Raw genomic sequence first — 14,787 nt, 5'->3', positions numbered from 1 at the left:
AGAGGGTAACAGGTGGCACTGAAAAAAAACCATAAAGAGGGGCCATGTTCAGAAGGCTGTTTTACTTTGGGTATTTTAAAATACATTCCTGAGGTCTGGACGAGATGCTCCTGTGCAAGGGAAGAATTACCACGCGGGGTCAGTGGATCCAGAGGGAGGTGACTGGGGGTGGGTGGGAGCAGGGCGCATGCACGGCATCCTGGGAGAAGCCCAGGGAGATGCGCCACGATCCGCCCCGCCGAAGCGGGAGCAGCTAGTATAGAGTCTCTCGGGCGTGGGTTCTCAGGTGGCGCAGCAGGTGGGAGTTGCGGCTGAAGCTGCGGCCACACTGTGCGCACGAGTACGGCCGGGCCCCGGTGTGCACCAGCATGTGCCGCAGCAGGTTGCAGCTGCGGCTGAAGACCTTGCCACACTCCGGACACTCCTGCGGGGGCTCAGCCGGCCCAGATGCGGCCTCGTCCCCCGCCCCGGCGTGGGTGGCCAGATGCCGCTGCAGGTGGGCGTTGCGCCGGAAGCTCCGGCCACATTGCTTGCAGCTGTAGGGCCGCTCGCCCGTGTGGCTGCGGCGGTGGCGGGCCAGGTTGGAGCTGTTCCGGAAGCGGTGACCGCAGGTGTCACAGACGTGGGGTTTCTCCCCGGTGTGGATGCGCTGGTGGCGCGCCAGGTGGGCGCTCTGGCTGAAACCCTCGCCGCACTCGCTGCAGCGGCAGGGCTTCTCGCCTGTGTGGCTGCGCTGGTGGCGGGCGAGGTCCTGGGTCTGGCTGAAGCTCTTGCCACACTGGGTACAGTGGTGGGGCCTCGGGCCACCGTGGGTCAGGAGGTGGCGGGCGAGCCCGGCCCGCCGCATGAAGCGCTTTCCGCAGTGCGGGCATCCGTAGGGCTTCTCGCCCGTGTGCACCCGCTGGTGACAGACCAGCTGGGAGCTCTGACTGAAGCTGCGGCCGCACACCTGGCAGGAGAAGGGCCGCTCGCCCGTGTGCACGCGCCAGTGGGCCCCCAGGTGCTCGCTGCGCCGGAACGCCTTGCCACACTCGCCGCACACATAGGGCCGGCGCTCGGGCCCGGGGTGCAGGCTGCTCGAGCACTCGGAGCACTGGTGGCCCTTGTCCTTGGCGTGGATCCGCAGGTGGCGCTTGAGGCTGGAGCGGCGCTGGAAGGTCTGGCCGCAGTGGGAGCACAGGACTACGGTCAGCTCAGGGGGTGCCGGGGGCTTGGTCTCCGGGGCGCCGCCAGGGGGCTTCTGGTCCTGGGCGTGCGCCAGCAGGTGCTGCGTGAGGCGCGCCCGGCGCTGGAAGCCCTGGCCACATTCGGCGCACAGGAAGGCGGGCTCGGAGGAGTGCGTCTGCAGGTGTTTGTTCAGGTGCGAGCTCTGGCGGAACCGGTGGCCGCACAGGTGGCAGGTGTGCGGCCGCTCGTCTGTGTGCGTGCGCATGTGCAGCTTGAGGATAGAGCTGCGGCCGAAGCCCTTCCCGCAGCACAGGCACAAGAAGGACCGCGCGCCTGGGTGCGAGCGCAGCTGGTGCGCCTCCAGGCGGGCCAACTGCGGGAAGCTGACGCCGCAGTCTGTGCAGATGAACTTGAGTTCCGAGTCCGACTTGGGGGCGCCCTCGGCTGCTTTGACCTTGAGAACTTCACTCCTGCCGGGAGGGGACATTTCTCCTCCGGGGCTGGTCTCAGGGCCTGATCCTAGCGACTGGGCGTGGGGCTCTTCTGCCACCCTGGGGCTCTCTGCCTGAGAGTTTGCTGAGGCAGCCAAGGGCCAGGACACCCCTTTCGGCTCTTCTGCCTTAAAAGCCTCTTCTAGGGTTCTGCCTCCAGTTCCTAAAAAAGAAGCAGAAAACAGGACAGGTCGGGTTTTTTTCAGAGGGCCTTCTGGGAATCGCTAGAACCTCAGTGGAAAGAAACCCAGAATTCTGCAAAGTTTGTAGGTGGGCAGAGGGTGGGGTAAAACCCAAATAACATAAGGTTTACCTCCCTGACCCAGGCCCCCTGTATTGGGACTGCATTCGTTGCCAGTAGACCACCAGAGAAGTCCCTTATTTTATTTAATTTTAGCTGTTGTAATTAAAATTATTGAAGTATATTTGATTTACAATGTTGTGTTACTTTCTGTTGTACAGCAAACTCATGCAATTATATATATATAATTTTCTCTTATGTTTTATTACAGGAGATTGAGTAGGACATTGTTGTTTTTCCATTCTATTAATACATGTAATAATTTGTATCTGCTAATCCCGAACTTCCAATCTACTCTGCCCTCCCCCTTGGCAACCACGAGTGTTCTGTGTATTTCATAGATCAGTTGATATGTGTCATATTTTAGACTCCACATATAAGTAATACCATATAGTATTTGCCATGACCACCTTTTTTTTTTTCTTGGCCCTGTCAAATAGCTTGGAGAATCTTAGTTCCTTGACCAGGAATTGTAGCAGGGCCCATGGCAGTGAAAGCCTGGAGTCCAAACCACTGGACCACCAGGGAATTCCCGACCACTTATTTTAAAAGCTCAGAGTTGGGGGTGGAGGTTGATGATTAGATGCAAAGAGCTTTAAAATTATATCTATATAGATACGGACATAACAATATAGATCTATATAAATATATATCACCTCATCAAAATAGCTCATTTTTAGCCAAAGAGGCCAAAAAGTCAGGGGCCACCTTGGACATACAAAAAAGCCTTCAGTGGTCATTAACCCGGGAAAAAGCTGTCTCACCCAGAGGATGCACAGGCCAAGCCTTCTTTGCTGGGACGTCTTCAAAGGTCAGGGACTCCTGTAACAAAGGGATGGCAGAGATTGTCAGTGAGTGAGGAACGGGGCTCGGGGACCTAAGAAAGAGGAAGAGCTCTCCAGGTTTAAATTAAGACAGGGGTTTGCTGAAAGCACAGGGTCGGAGAACGCTGCAGAGCAGGAGATAGGCCTGGAGTGAGGGCACCCGCCCAGCTCACCAGCACCGCTGCCAGCTCCTGATCTCCCGAGCTCTCCTCCGGCCACAGCCCGGGGCCCTGGAGGGCTGACGGCGCTGGGGGAGAGACAGCTGTGAGGAGGCGGCCCTACCGCCGTGCGGCCTCGGGGTTGTGCAGCCATGGCCAGGGCCCTGGGGCTCTCCGCCATTCCCACCAGCTCGGGAGGCCGCCCCCTTTCCCTCCCTGCCCCCACACACCTGGCCCCCCAGCTCCCCTCAAACCCCAGGCCTCCATCTCCCTAGGGCCCCGGCACCTCACCGCTCTCTTGCGGGGCCTGCAAAGTCCTCTTGGGACCTGGGCTCAGTGGCTGCCTTGAACTCAGGGGACATCTCCAGTCCCCGATCTCAGCAGGCTTGGAGGACCCCGACTGGGATGGCGGGAGCGCCTGCGATGGCTCCAGGGCTGGAGGCCCTTCTGAGGGCGCTTCCTTCTTGGGACTGTGGCTGGAGACTTGGAAAGAGCCCCCCTGTTCCTCCAAGGTGACGTCTGGACGGAGACAATTCTTGCCAGCATTAAAACTGAAATCCTGTTCAGAACACACCCATGTCAGGGGACAGACAGGACAGTAATCCACGTCCTACTAGCTCCAAAGGACAGTGGCACGGTGGAAAGGTGAAGCTCAGACAGGGAGGGAGGGAGTTAGGAGGACAAGAAGGAACTGGCAGAGGAAGACAAGTGGGACCTTAGTGCCCCAACCAGGGATCGAACCCCCTGCTGTGGAAGCACGGAGTCTTAACCACTGGACCACCAGCAAAGTCTCAGCTCAGTGATTTCTTAACAGGGTGATAAAGTCCCTGCCTTTTCCCCCTGCTGTCCAGCCCACCGGGCGGCCCCTCTTACCAGCGGCCCCACGTTGCTAGACTCCCTCTGGACACCCTCTAGCAGCAGTACCACCTCTTCGCCATCCCTGAGCTGCTGGCCCTGCAGCCGGGCCAGGAGGTGTGGGGGCAGCACACTCAGGAACTGCTCGAGCACCAGCAGCTCCAGGATCTGTTTCTTGGTGTGCAGAGCCGGTCGCAGCCAGTGGTTACAAAGCTCCCGGAGCCGGCTCAGGGACGCCCTTGGCCCCATGTCCTCCTGGTACTGGAAGCACCTGAAGAGCTGGTGAGCCACCTCGGGCCGGGGCCTGGCCTCTGGCCGCCCGGGGTCCTCCTGGCTGGCAGCCTCCTCCTCTTCCTCCAGCTTGACTGCTCCGAGCTGCTCCGGCTCCCCTGCAGCTTGGCCGGGTTCTGCAAGCATCCTTCACTTTGGGGACGCCTCACCGCGGCTGCTCTCGTGTTCAAGTCTCTCCCTCCTGGCTCCCACACCCGGGGTGTTAAGGGGTGCCTGCAGGTGTGGTCTCCAGAGGAATCTCTTCTCGAACGGGTCACAGGTAGCGGCTCAGCCTGACCAAACAAGGCAGAGAAATCGAATTGCTCAGTATTATCCATTCCTTCCTGCAGCACTTAGAACTTCACCTCGGTTTGCCCCAGGGACCAAAGTTGGCAGCCCCGAAAGAGGACAGTCTGGCTGTCCCTGCCTGTTGATACGGTACCACGGGGAGTACCTGGCACCACTGAAGGGGGAATCCTTGCCAAAAATGTTCCGTCACAATCCAATCCAGCCTTTAGACCCAACTTCCAGTTAAAGGGCATTGGAGGGAATAAGAACAAGTTGGTGGAGAGGCTAAGAGTGATAGTGTTTAAAGGTACAAACTTGTAACGAGTAATAAATAAGCCATAGCAATCTGATGCACAGTATAGCAAATACAGATAAGAATATTGTACTGTAATACATTATGTAATATGATACATATTGCTACATCACAATCATATTATAATATATAAATGAAATGCTGTATACCTTAAAGTTACTCAGTGTTACATGTCACATTTATAAAACAGGGACTTCCCTGGTCTAGGAACTAAGATCCCACAGGCCGCATAGCAACTAAGTCCGGGCTCCACAGCTAGATAGAAGCTCACATTCAGCAACTACCGAGCCCATGTGCCGCAACTAAGACCCAACAGCCAAAAATAAATAAAAATATTTTAAAAACGATTATAAAACAAACAAGCCAAATGATCCATTGAGTAAACAACCAAACAGATCCGAAAGACCGGACATTCCCAGAAACCTGGCCCAAGTTCTTCCAAGTCTGTTATGAAAATATAAGTGCCTGTAGGCACATTGCTGTAGAGGAGGCTAACAGCTGACGTAAGGAAACGTGGGAACCTTGACTGGATCCTGACCTTTAAGAAGGGGTGGTGGTGCTAAAAGTTATTCTGGGGAAATAGCTTTGGGGAAATAGTTGGGGAAATCTGAATCTGGTGGAGCCCTGGCCGATAAGGGAAATGACTAGCAACTTCGGAGATGGGATTCCAGCCTTGCGCTATGTTGGAAGTGTCTTCATTCTTAGAAAATGTTAAGGATTTGGAAGTGAAGAGGCGTGAGGTTTCATCCACACTTCTGGATCAACAAGGCAAAAGTGGCAAAATTATAGCAGTTGTCGAATCCGGGAGGTGGGTGTATGGATGTTGAGTGCATTGCTCTTTCAACTTCTCTGGAAGTTTGAGAATTTTAAAGATAAAAGGGTGGGTGGTGGGTGTAGTTCATGCATGGGATCACTCCTTAACCAGACGTCCTGATTCTCACTTTCTGGTGCTGGAGGTGGCTTTCAGGGGTCAAAGCCAAGATCACCCAGCTGACCAGGGCAGGGATGAGCTCCCACCTAGTGTCCCAGTCTCCTTCCCTGGGTTCCATCCCAGGAGACAAGCCAGGATGAGCCAGGGAGATGGGGTCGGTGGGTGGGTTTCCACATGAGACTAAGCTGACTGCCTCCAAAGGTTTGTGATACATGTGTCCCCGAGGCAGGCCAAAGCAGAGAGGCATCCAGTGGGTGCAGCCTGGGGAGCTGGGTAATGAGTGGGAGACACAGACATTTACCTTTATTTCCTAGTTTGTTTTTTTTTAATCCTGGATTCTTCCTTTGTCCACTGGGAGGTATCCATCACAACATCCCTGTGAGTCTAGCTAACAGTAAAAAAAAAAAGTGCTTCTAACTTGGCATCAGGGGACACTGGTTCTGTAAGACTGCTCATTCCTTTGGGGCTAGCGGAGACCTACCTAGAGGGAGTTGACCCAAGTTCAGCCCCACTCCTAGAGGACTCAGTTCAGTCCTTCAGCACAACCCAGCCAGGAGGCTTACACTTCCGAACAAGCTTGTAGAGCTTTGAGGCACTTTTATTTTATTTTTTGGCTCAGCTTCGTGGCTTGCGGGAACCTAGTTTCCTGACCAGGGATTGAACCTGCACCCTTGGCAGTGAAAACGTGGAATCCTAAGTCACTGAACCACCCTGGAACTCCTTAGTCACTTTTATATTTCAGTCTAGGCAGGGATTACTTTATGGTTATGGAAACCCAAGTTCCAACATCTCTCTGCCCTCCCTGTGCTCCAGCCTCAGGGCTGCGAAGGAGCCTTTTCCAGACCTGTTTCCCCACCCACACGCAAAGATCCAAGGCAGGGAGTTGGGCAGAAGCCCTCCTGCATCACTTCCCACCAGGTAAAGGCAGCAGAGCGGTGCCCACACCTGCAGACAGTACACTCTGGGCGCACGTCTAAGTGCTGGCTGTTCTCATTGAGTAAAAACACAAACAACGGCCAACAGCTTATCCTATCATGACCATGTTACAGCTCAGGACACCTAGATACAGAGGTACAGACATTCTTCCAAGAAGGCAACCCAGCCTTGGTGATGGAGTCAGGGAGAGGTTGGCCTGGCCAAGAGCTTTGATAGTTTAAGCCCTCTTCATTCGGGGTTGAGGGATCTCTGAACCTCCTTTTCAGGTGGGGTGAGTGGGGGTTGAATGAGGTTAAAGAACACAGGACACTGAGCCTAGCACTTCCCAGCTCGGAGGAGAGGGTCGTGATGCTACAACACAGACCCGGGCCTGTGTCCTGGCTACCTGACCAGCCCCCAAGACCCAGCTCCCTCCACCCCCTCCAGCATCTTCCCAGCTCCCCTTCCTCTCCCTCATCTTACTATAATTTCTCCATTTGACAGGTGCAAAGAGGATGGTGCAGAGAGGATGGGTGACTTGCTCAAGGTCACACCAGAGGAAGTAAAGATTTGCTTTAAGGAGAGAACACTGATCTTACGGTGCAAAAGCTCAGAAACAGAAAAGGACCCAATTACCCTCCCGCCGTGTGTGATCTGCCCAGTCTAAACCAGAATATTACAGCACAAATCTGAAAAACTAAGGGCATTCAAATTTCCAACCCTCAGGCCTAAACTCATGGGATGCCACAAGCTTCAGGTGAGGTCTCACCAAAAGGTTTGAAAGAGGTGGAATTCCAGGGACGTTGGCCAGGAGAGTCTCTCCCGCCCCCAAGTCTGCAGGACAAAAGCTCTGTGAATATGCGCATCTGTGGGGGGTGAGCTGGGTTGCAGGAGGCAGGGTGTGGCGCTCTTCAGCCATCCTCCGGTATTTGACCAGCTTAACTTGGAGCCTAGAGTGGCGGAGAGGCTTAAGGTAGACCAGCCCGGGTGGCCACAAGACCCACCTAGACAACGGGGGCGCCCAGAGCCGGGGTCCTTGGCCAGAAACTCCCCCTTGCTCCCTGGATCGCTCGTCTTTGTTGGCTGTGTGCCTCTCTAGTCCTGAGCTGAGTTGAGGAGCCCGGTCAGTCCACCTGGGGGAACGTGGAGCCTGCCTTCTGCTCCCCAGAGGGCATAGCAAGCCCACGTCACAGGAAGTCCTGTGACCCTCCCAAATGCCCCCACTGACACAGGCCTCCCGGTCTTCCCAGCCCTGGACTCCCCAGCACTGGGCTTCACAGCACAAACCAACCACGTCCGCCCAAGACTCTTCTGGCACTCTAATGCCTTACCCCACCACCCCTCCAGAGGCCTGGAGCCCCCTTTCTCTCTCCAAGCTACAAGGAACCCCTTAAGTTTATCCTTGGTACCCTGCACCCCAGGCCTCCCTGCAACTCACCTCTCGTGGGGGTGTTCTCTGAGGGCCCACAGGGCCAGAGTCAGCTTCGGCCAACCTGGGGAAAGACTCCGAGAAAATGGAACAGGAAGTTCCCTGCCCCAATCCCATCCAGGTGGTGAGGGGGGGCTTCCTTGAGTTAACCCTTAACCTCCCAGTTTGGGAGCGGGGTGGGGAGAGGGCGGGGCCAGGGAAATAGACAAAGCAGCCGGTTAGGATTCCAACCTTGGCTTGCATTTGAGAGTGTAACTACCCCTCCAAGTAAGAGCTGAGACCCACCTAGTCAGGACTGGCTCTGTGCCCCTTGAGGGTCTGTCAACCTGTATGTTTGGTGGGGGACAAGAGCTGCCATTTAAAAATGCTTGCTGGGGTTTCCGTGGCAGTCCAGTGGTTAAGACCATGTGCTTCCTCCCAGACTCAGGTGGGGCAGGTTCAAGCCTTAGTCTGGGAGGTTCCCCTTATCTCCACGTATGGCCAGAAAAAAAAGCCTACTGTGTGTGTGGTTCTTTGGTCGGCATTTCATTCATGCAGCAAATCTTTGCCAAGGGCCTGCTGCTGGTGTTGAGGATACTGAGCTAAACGTGAGGGGCAGTTCCAGACTTCAGGGGGTTTACGTGCCAGGGCACAGAAGCAAGCCACAGGTACTAAGAAGAAAACAGAGCAGGACCATGTGTTGGGGAAGAGAGGTCACCGGTCGACACTGCCACCTAAAATCCTCCCAAGAATCTTTAGGGGTGGGTTCTGTCCCCTCTTTATCAGTGACTAAGCGGGGCTCCCAGCAGCAGATGTGGCCTCACCAACAGCCTTGAGTCCAACTCCAAAGTCAAGCCTTTCCCTTTGGTCTAAAGGGCCTTTTGGGGTCGTGTCCTTGGCCCCAGCGGGATGGGCGCTTCCCTCTGGGGAGTCCGCGGTGTCCGGCTGGGCGTTCAGGGCGCCTGCCGTTCTCAGTGGTCGACCCTGCGCTCGCTCTGGTTCCCCGGGTCGGGTCTAGTCTCCTGCCCTTGACAGCACCTGGACATTGTTCCTTTAACTGTAGTGTGAATCTCACAGGACAGCGGGCGGTATCCCTTCTCTGCTCCTTGCCGAGCGCCTGGCACTTGTGAGGATGGACGGAATGCCCGAGGAACGGCTGGGCAGAGCCCCCCACCCCGTCCAGCGACGTTTACTGGCACCGTGTACCTGGCGCCCCGAGAGGCTAACTCCCTGCACCTCACTGGCGGGCGGGGGTGTCGCGCCCCCGCCCGGGGCGGGGCCGGGAACCTCAAACGGGGCGGGACTATGAAACCTTACCCCGGACATGGAAAGGAGGCCACGCCCCTGGGCGTGGCCGGGGCGGCGGGGCGGAGGTGTGTCCTGCACCCCTCCAACTCCGCCGGGCCTCCACGCCCCAACCCCGGCACCGCCGCCCCGGCCCTGCCTCCAGGATCCACCCGCGAGCCGAGCGCTGCGGCCCTCACTGACTAGGCCAGGTCCGAGCCCTGCGACCGGGAGCAGCGGGCCCCGTCCGGACGCGATGGGGCAGAGCTGCAGGAAGGACGTCGCTTCCTCGGGTAACGATCCGACGTGGTGGTCTCGGTGCCTCGGGCCTGGGTGAGAACCTCGGGGAACTGGCCGGGAGCGCAGCGGCCAGGCTCGGTGATCGCTGCTGACAGTGACTTCCAGGCGTCCGACTCAGGTGCACACCTTCCCTGGAAATCTGTCAGAAAAGCAGAAATGAAGTTGACCCAACCCCCAGAAACAGCGTCCTGGCAGCAAGGCAAGTGAGGCAAGATCAACACTAGCTTTTGGCCTCCTCCACCACTAACTCGCCACCCAGGGATGGGCCCTGACTAACATCCGTGTTGCTGGCCCACCTCGCGCGCGCATCATTCATTCGGGAAATATTTGCTTCCCTGAGTGCGTCCAGGCATGGTCCTTGACCCCAGGGACCCAGTGCTGAATACAGACACGAGTGCTGCCCCCTTGAGGCTTACAATCTGGGCAGGACCAGATCACTGAGGCGAGGATTCCTTCTGACTTTTATAAGCTCAAACTGGAGAAGGCAATGGCACCCCACTCCAATACTCTTGCCTGGAACTACCCATGGACGGAGGAGCCTGGAAAGCTGCGGTCCATGGGGTCGCTGAGGGTCAGACACGACTAAGCAACTTCACTTTCACGCATTGGAGAAGGAAATGGCAGCCCACTCCAGTATTCTTGCCTGGAGAATCCCAGGGACTGGGGAGCCTGGTGGGCTACCGTCTATGGGGTCACACAGAATCGGACATGACTGAAGTGACTTAGCAGCAGCAGCAGCAGCTCAAATTACTTTGCAGAAAAAAATAGGGGAGCGGGGTTCTTAGGGGAATTCTCTGGCGATCCAGTGGTTAAGACTCCGAGCTTTCACTTCGGGGCGGAAATTCAGTCCCCAGCGGGGGAACTAAGACGCCGCAAGCCAAAAAAGAGGCTTAATACACATTTGAAGTGAAGTGAAGTAAAGTGGCTAAGTCGTGTCTGACTCTTTGTGACCCCATGGGCTGTAGCCTACCAGGCTCCTCTGTCCAGGGGATTTTCCAGGCAATAGTCCTGGAGTGGATTGCCATTCCCTTCTCCAGAGGATCTTTCCAACCCAGGGATCGAACCCGGGTCTCCCGCATTGTAGACAGACACTTTACCATCTGAGCCACCTTAAGTTCCTTCAAATTTGTCCTCATCTTTGAAAATACACTCTTCTGTCCCAGAGTGTTAGCCGCTAAGAGAGGAAAATTCTGTGAAGTTTACTTTACTCCATTTAGTAAACGATAAACGCATCCCGAAAGGATTTTTAATATACATCCACCTGTTTAGTGTATATATCAATATCTTCTAGAATTATCTTGAAAGTGAACACAAACTATTCTAGTTGTTACCTTAGATTTTGAGGGAAAGTAATTGGTGTCTAAAAACAAACAAAAAACAAGCCCCAACTTGCCATTTATTTATCAAATATGAAAAAAAATATGTCTAGTATTATCCAGGTCAGTGAAAGTCCTTGAAAATACTGACTGATGCAGTCTTCATCTTTTCTGTTATCTCTTCAGAGATTGCGAAAGAAAAACAAATTTCTTGTATTTTCAGTTTTCATAGGATTCCTCCATTCAGAATAATTCAGGGCAAAAGGAGAAAATCCTTCTCCAGCTCTGGGAAGAGCTACTGTTAGAAACACTGTGATCCCTTGATTAGGCTCTGGCTTATCCAGGGGCTTGAGCTTCTCTTGTGGCTCAGCTGGTAACGAATCCACCTGCAATGCCAGAGGCCTGGGTTTGATCCCTAGGTTGGGAAGATTCCCTGGAGAAGGGAAAGGCTACCCACTGCAGTATTCTGGCTTGGAGAATTCCATGGCCTGTATGGGGTCGCAAAGAGTAGGAAACGGCTGAGTGACACGCACTATCCAGTGGCTTAAGTACGTTTCTAAACTGCATTAGTAACATCTTAGCATTTTCCTCTGGGCAGCTGCCATCTTGAGGGAGTAATTAGGAGTGTTCATGGCACAGGCAGACCCCTCACTGAGGACCAGCCCTGGGACAAAGGCACTGGGCGTTCTGATGAGAGCAGGAGTGAGCACTGCCTGTTCAGCTCTGTCTTGAGTGTCTGTAAATGAAAGCTGTTCCCCTGGCTTTTCAGCTTGTGTCTTTGGCAGGAGCCAGCCATTGCCTCTGTGAGCTCCAGCTGCAGTCAGCTCTGCTGGTTGCTGCTGTGTGACTTGGGCAGGTCATTTAATTGCATCCCTTCACTGTGCTGCTTAAAGCTCTTCCGTGGCTTTCTGTGGCACTCAGAACTAAGTCCAGACAGCTCGGCCTGGGGCTCAGCCCAAAGCCTCTTCCTGCCACGGATCTCATCTTCTGTCCTCTTTTCCTTTGCCTTTCAGTTTCTGAACACGCCAAACTGATCCCACCTCACTACCCTGGCCTCATTATTCTTATGTATGTAAGAAATTTTGAGATACATTCTTTTATTTATTCTGGCTGCACTGGGTCTTGCTCCTGGCATTCGGACTTCTTTTGTTGGGGCACACCAGCTCTTGAGAGGGGAGGGTGCGGGGAGGAGAGCAGTCCTCAGCAGGGGAGGCTCAGTTGCCCTGGGGCGCGTAGAATCTTAGTTTCCTCACTAGGGATTAAACTCCATGTCTGCTGCACTGGAAGGTGGATCCTTAACCACTGGACCACCAGGGAGGTCCTCCTCTTCATTCTTTTTTTTTCTTTTTAATGAGTTGGCTTAATTCCAGGTGGTACAGAAATCAGGACAGAATGAAGACTTAAGAACCACACTTTGGCAGAAATCTGGGCTAGGTTTACTATGATCTCACAGTTAAAGCAGAGAAAACTGAGAGCTAAAGAGAAGGTGAACCACTGTATGATTTATTTATTTTTAACAGAAATTTTTTCTTAAAGGTACAATAGGTTCCAAGACAACACTTTGTTCTAGCTTATGTGTGCATTAGTCGCCCAGTCGTGTCCCACTCTGTCCATGGAGTTTTTCAGGCAAGAATACTGGAGTGGGTAGCCATTCCCTTCTCCAGGGAATCTTCCTGACCCAGGGATCAAACCTTAGCCTCCTGTATTGCAGGCAGAACCAGGGACGCCCCTTCATTCTAGCTATAGGTGGTGACAGATGTTATGGCAGGGAGTCCGGATGTTTAAAAATGCATGGGATTAAGGATCGTCATTGCCTCAAACACTCCTTTTTCCCAGATTTCTAAATTCCACCTGTGACCAGAGGCCCCTTAGCTTTTAGCTCCTCAAGTTTCTTCTGCTCTTTCTGTATCAGTTTGAATGCTTTATTTCCCTCATCTATCTCCTTGGCTTGCCTTTGTGGTTGGACATGGTACCTGCCACCCCTTCCCCCATTTTATTTTAATTAATTTATTTATTTTCACCACAACATGCAGCTTGTGGGATCTTAGTTCCCTGACCAGGGATCGAACCTGTGCCCCCTGCATTGGAAGCATGGAGCCTTAACCATCTCATAAGTCCCCAAGTTCCTTAGGTCTGATAGCCTGAACATTGCTTACATCTGTGTTCTCTACCGCCACTGCCACTACCAAGTCCAGGTCACCATCCTCTCTTGCCTGGATCATAGCAATGGCCTAACTGGCTTCTTTTCATTCACTTCCTTTCTCGTCTCCCCGACCCCACCCTACCCCATACACTGCACAGCATGTGGGATCTTAGTTCCCCAGCCGAACCCTTGGCCTCTGCCCTGGAAGTGCAGTCTTAACCACTGAACCACCAGGGAAATCTCCCTCCTTTTTTCTTTTAAAGTGAACTTTTAGGTGAACTGCACAAATATGTGTGCAAACTCAAAATGAAGAACGTGTTGAAATTCCCCCAGCTGAAAACAGCCCTTGAGCCAGCATCCCAAGCAAATCAGAATTCACTGGTACTTTACTCTGGTGCCTCCTTGTGGTCACTTCCATTCTCCTATAATCTCGATCTTGACTTCCAGTCACAGCAGATTAGTTTGGTCTGTTCTGGAACTCCGTGCCAATGAAGTCACACAAGAGGAACTCTCCTCTGACCTTACTCCACAGTGGGGGACTCATCCACATGTTTCTGATTCCCTGAAGATGTGCCCCCGTGGTGTTGTTTATTCATTCTGTCGCTACTGAGGGGGGAGGGGGTTCAGTTTGAGGCCATACTTAATAGCTCTTGTAGGTCTCTGGGAACCATACAGGTGTGTGACTGTGGGGTGTGTGCCCAGGAGGAAATCGCTGTGTGATAGGGTATGTGGATAGTCAGGTTCAGAAGGTTCTGTCCCACCTGTGCAGGGAGCTGGTACCATGTCCTTTCCCGATGTGTGCAGACTCATCTTGTGCCTTTCTCCGCCCAGTCCTAGGACCAGCCATTTCTCCATGGAGCCCCGATTCCTATCATTACTGATTTTTTTCACATTATAAAGCATTCACAAAAATAGGATTTTTAAAAGGAGAAGTAAAACTAATGGAAGTTATACATTTCTTTCACACCCAGTCAAGTGAAAAAAATAAAATAAAAGAGATATTTGCGAAAGACCACATGACATGTAGAGGAGGGAGTCTGCGAGCTGAGGGCAGGGGGCAGAGACTGCATGCAGCAGGATGAAGGGCTGGAAACATTAGCTGAAAAGGACATCAAGGGCGGGTGTCTGAGTGCCATTGTCATCTGCTCCCATGAGTGGCCTCTAGGAGGGTTCTCTGATGCGTAGCCAGTCACAACGCCTCGTAAGTGCCCCCATCCCTGCTTCAGTGTCTTTCACTTTTGTGAGTGAATGCGGGCTGAAACTCTACCCAAGACTGGGGGACACTTTAGGGTATCCGACAGCAGGAGGTAGCCACAGCAACAGCGAAGGGTATTTGCGGATAATGACAGTGACCTGGTTTCCTAAAAATGCAGCAACTTCTAAGGAGAAAGTAAGTTAATGTACTCTAGTATCTACCCCCAAAGAGCCAGGTGGAGTGACTATTGAGCTCAGTCTCAGTAGACAGTCCCCTTCCTATCTGTAGTGTAAGCTGTCTTTAGCGCCTAGGTAGAGACAATGTTCTGGAAGGTGGGATGAGGGTGTTTGGGAAACATCCAGTCAACTCTACATTTCTGGGGGCTTTTCTGGCCCTGGTGTTCATGGGTTGCCTGGCTGAAGCTGCCAGACTTGACAATCGTGGTAAGAAATGCTTGGAGCTGCTGCCTAGGGAGGAGCCTCCTTGTCCTCCTGGAGCTTGCCCAGGGCAGGAAAGCGCCATATGTGTCAACTGTGATGGGCAGACTTCTAAGTCAGCATCACAGCTGAGATCCAGGAGCCAGGTTTGGGGTTGGCAGTCTCTCTACCTGCCCTGTTTGCAAGATCAG

The 14,787-nt window shown here is 53.6% G+C and overlaps 1 protein-coding gene across 1 annotated transcript; it reads right to left on the bottom strand.

Moving 5' to 3' along the window:
- Positions 1-253: 253 nt before the first annotated feature.
- Positions 254-4,045, bottom strand: ZSCAN10 (zinc finger and SCAN domain containing 10). The gene is made up of 5 exons (XM_052636413.1): positions 3,815-4,045; positions 3,233-3,500; positions 2,957-3,021; positions 2,724-2,781; positions 254-1,821 (listed from the first exon to the last, which is right to left on the bottom strand). The coding sequence occupies exons 1-5, from the start codon at positions 4,043-4,045 to the stop codon at positions 254-256; spliced, it is 2,190 nt and encodes a 729-aa protein (XP_052492373.1).
- Between the last annotated feature and the right edge of the window lie 10,742 nt (positions 4,046-14,787).

Source organism: Budorcas taxicolor, chromosome 2 (genome assembly GCF_023091745.1).
Source record: "Budorcas taxicolor isolate Tak-1 chromosome 2, Takin1.1, whole genome shotgun sequence".
NCBI lineage: Eukaryota > Metazoa > Chordata > Mammalia > Artiodactyla > Bovidae > Budorcas > Budorcas taxicolor.
Note: the sequence above shows the minus strand (reverse complement) of the source record. Positions and strands in the feature narration are given on the sequence as shown.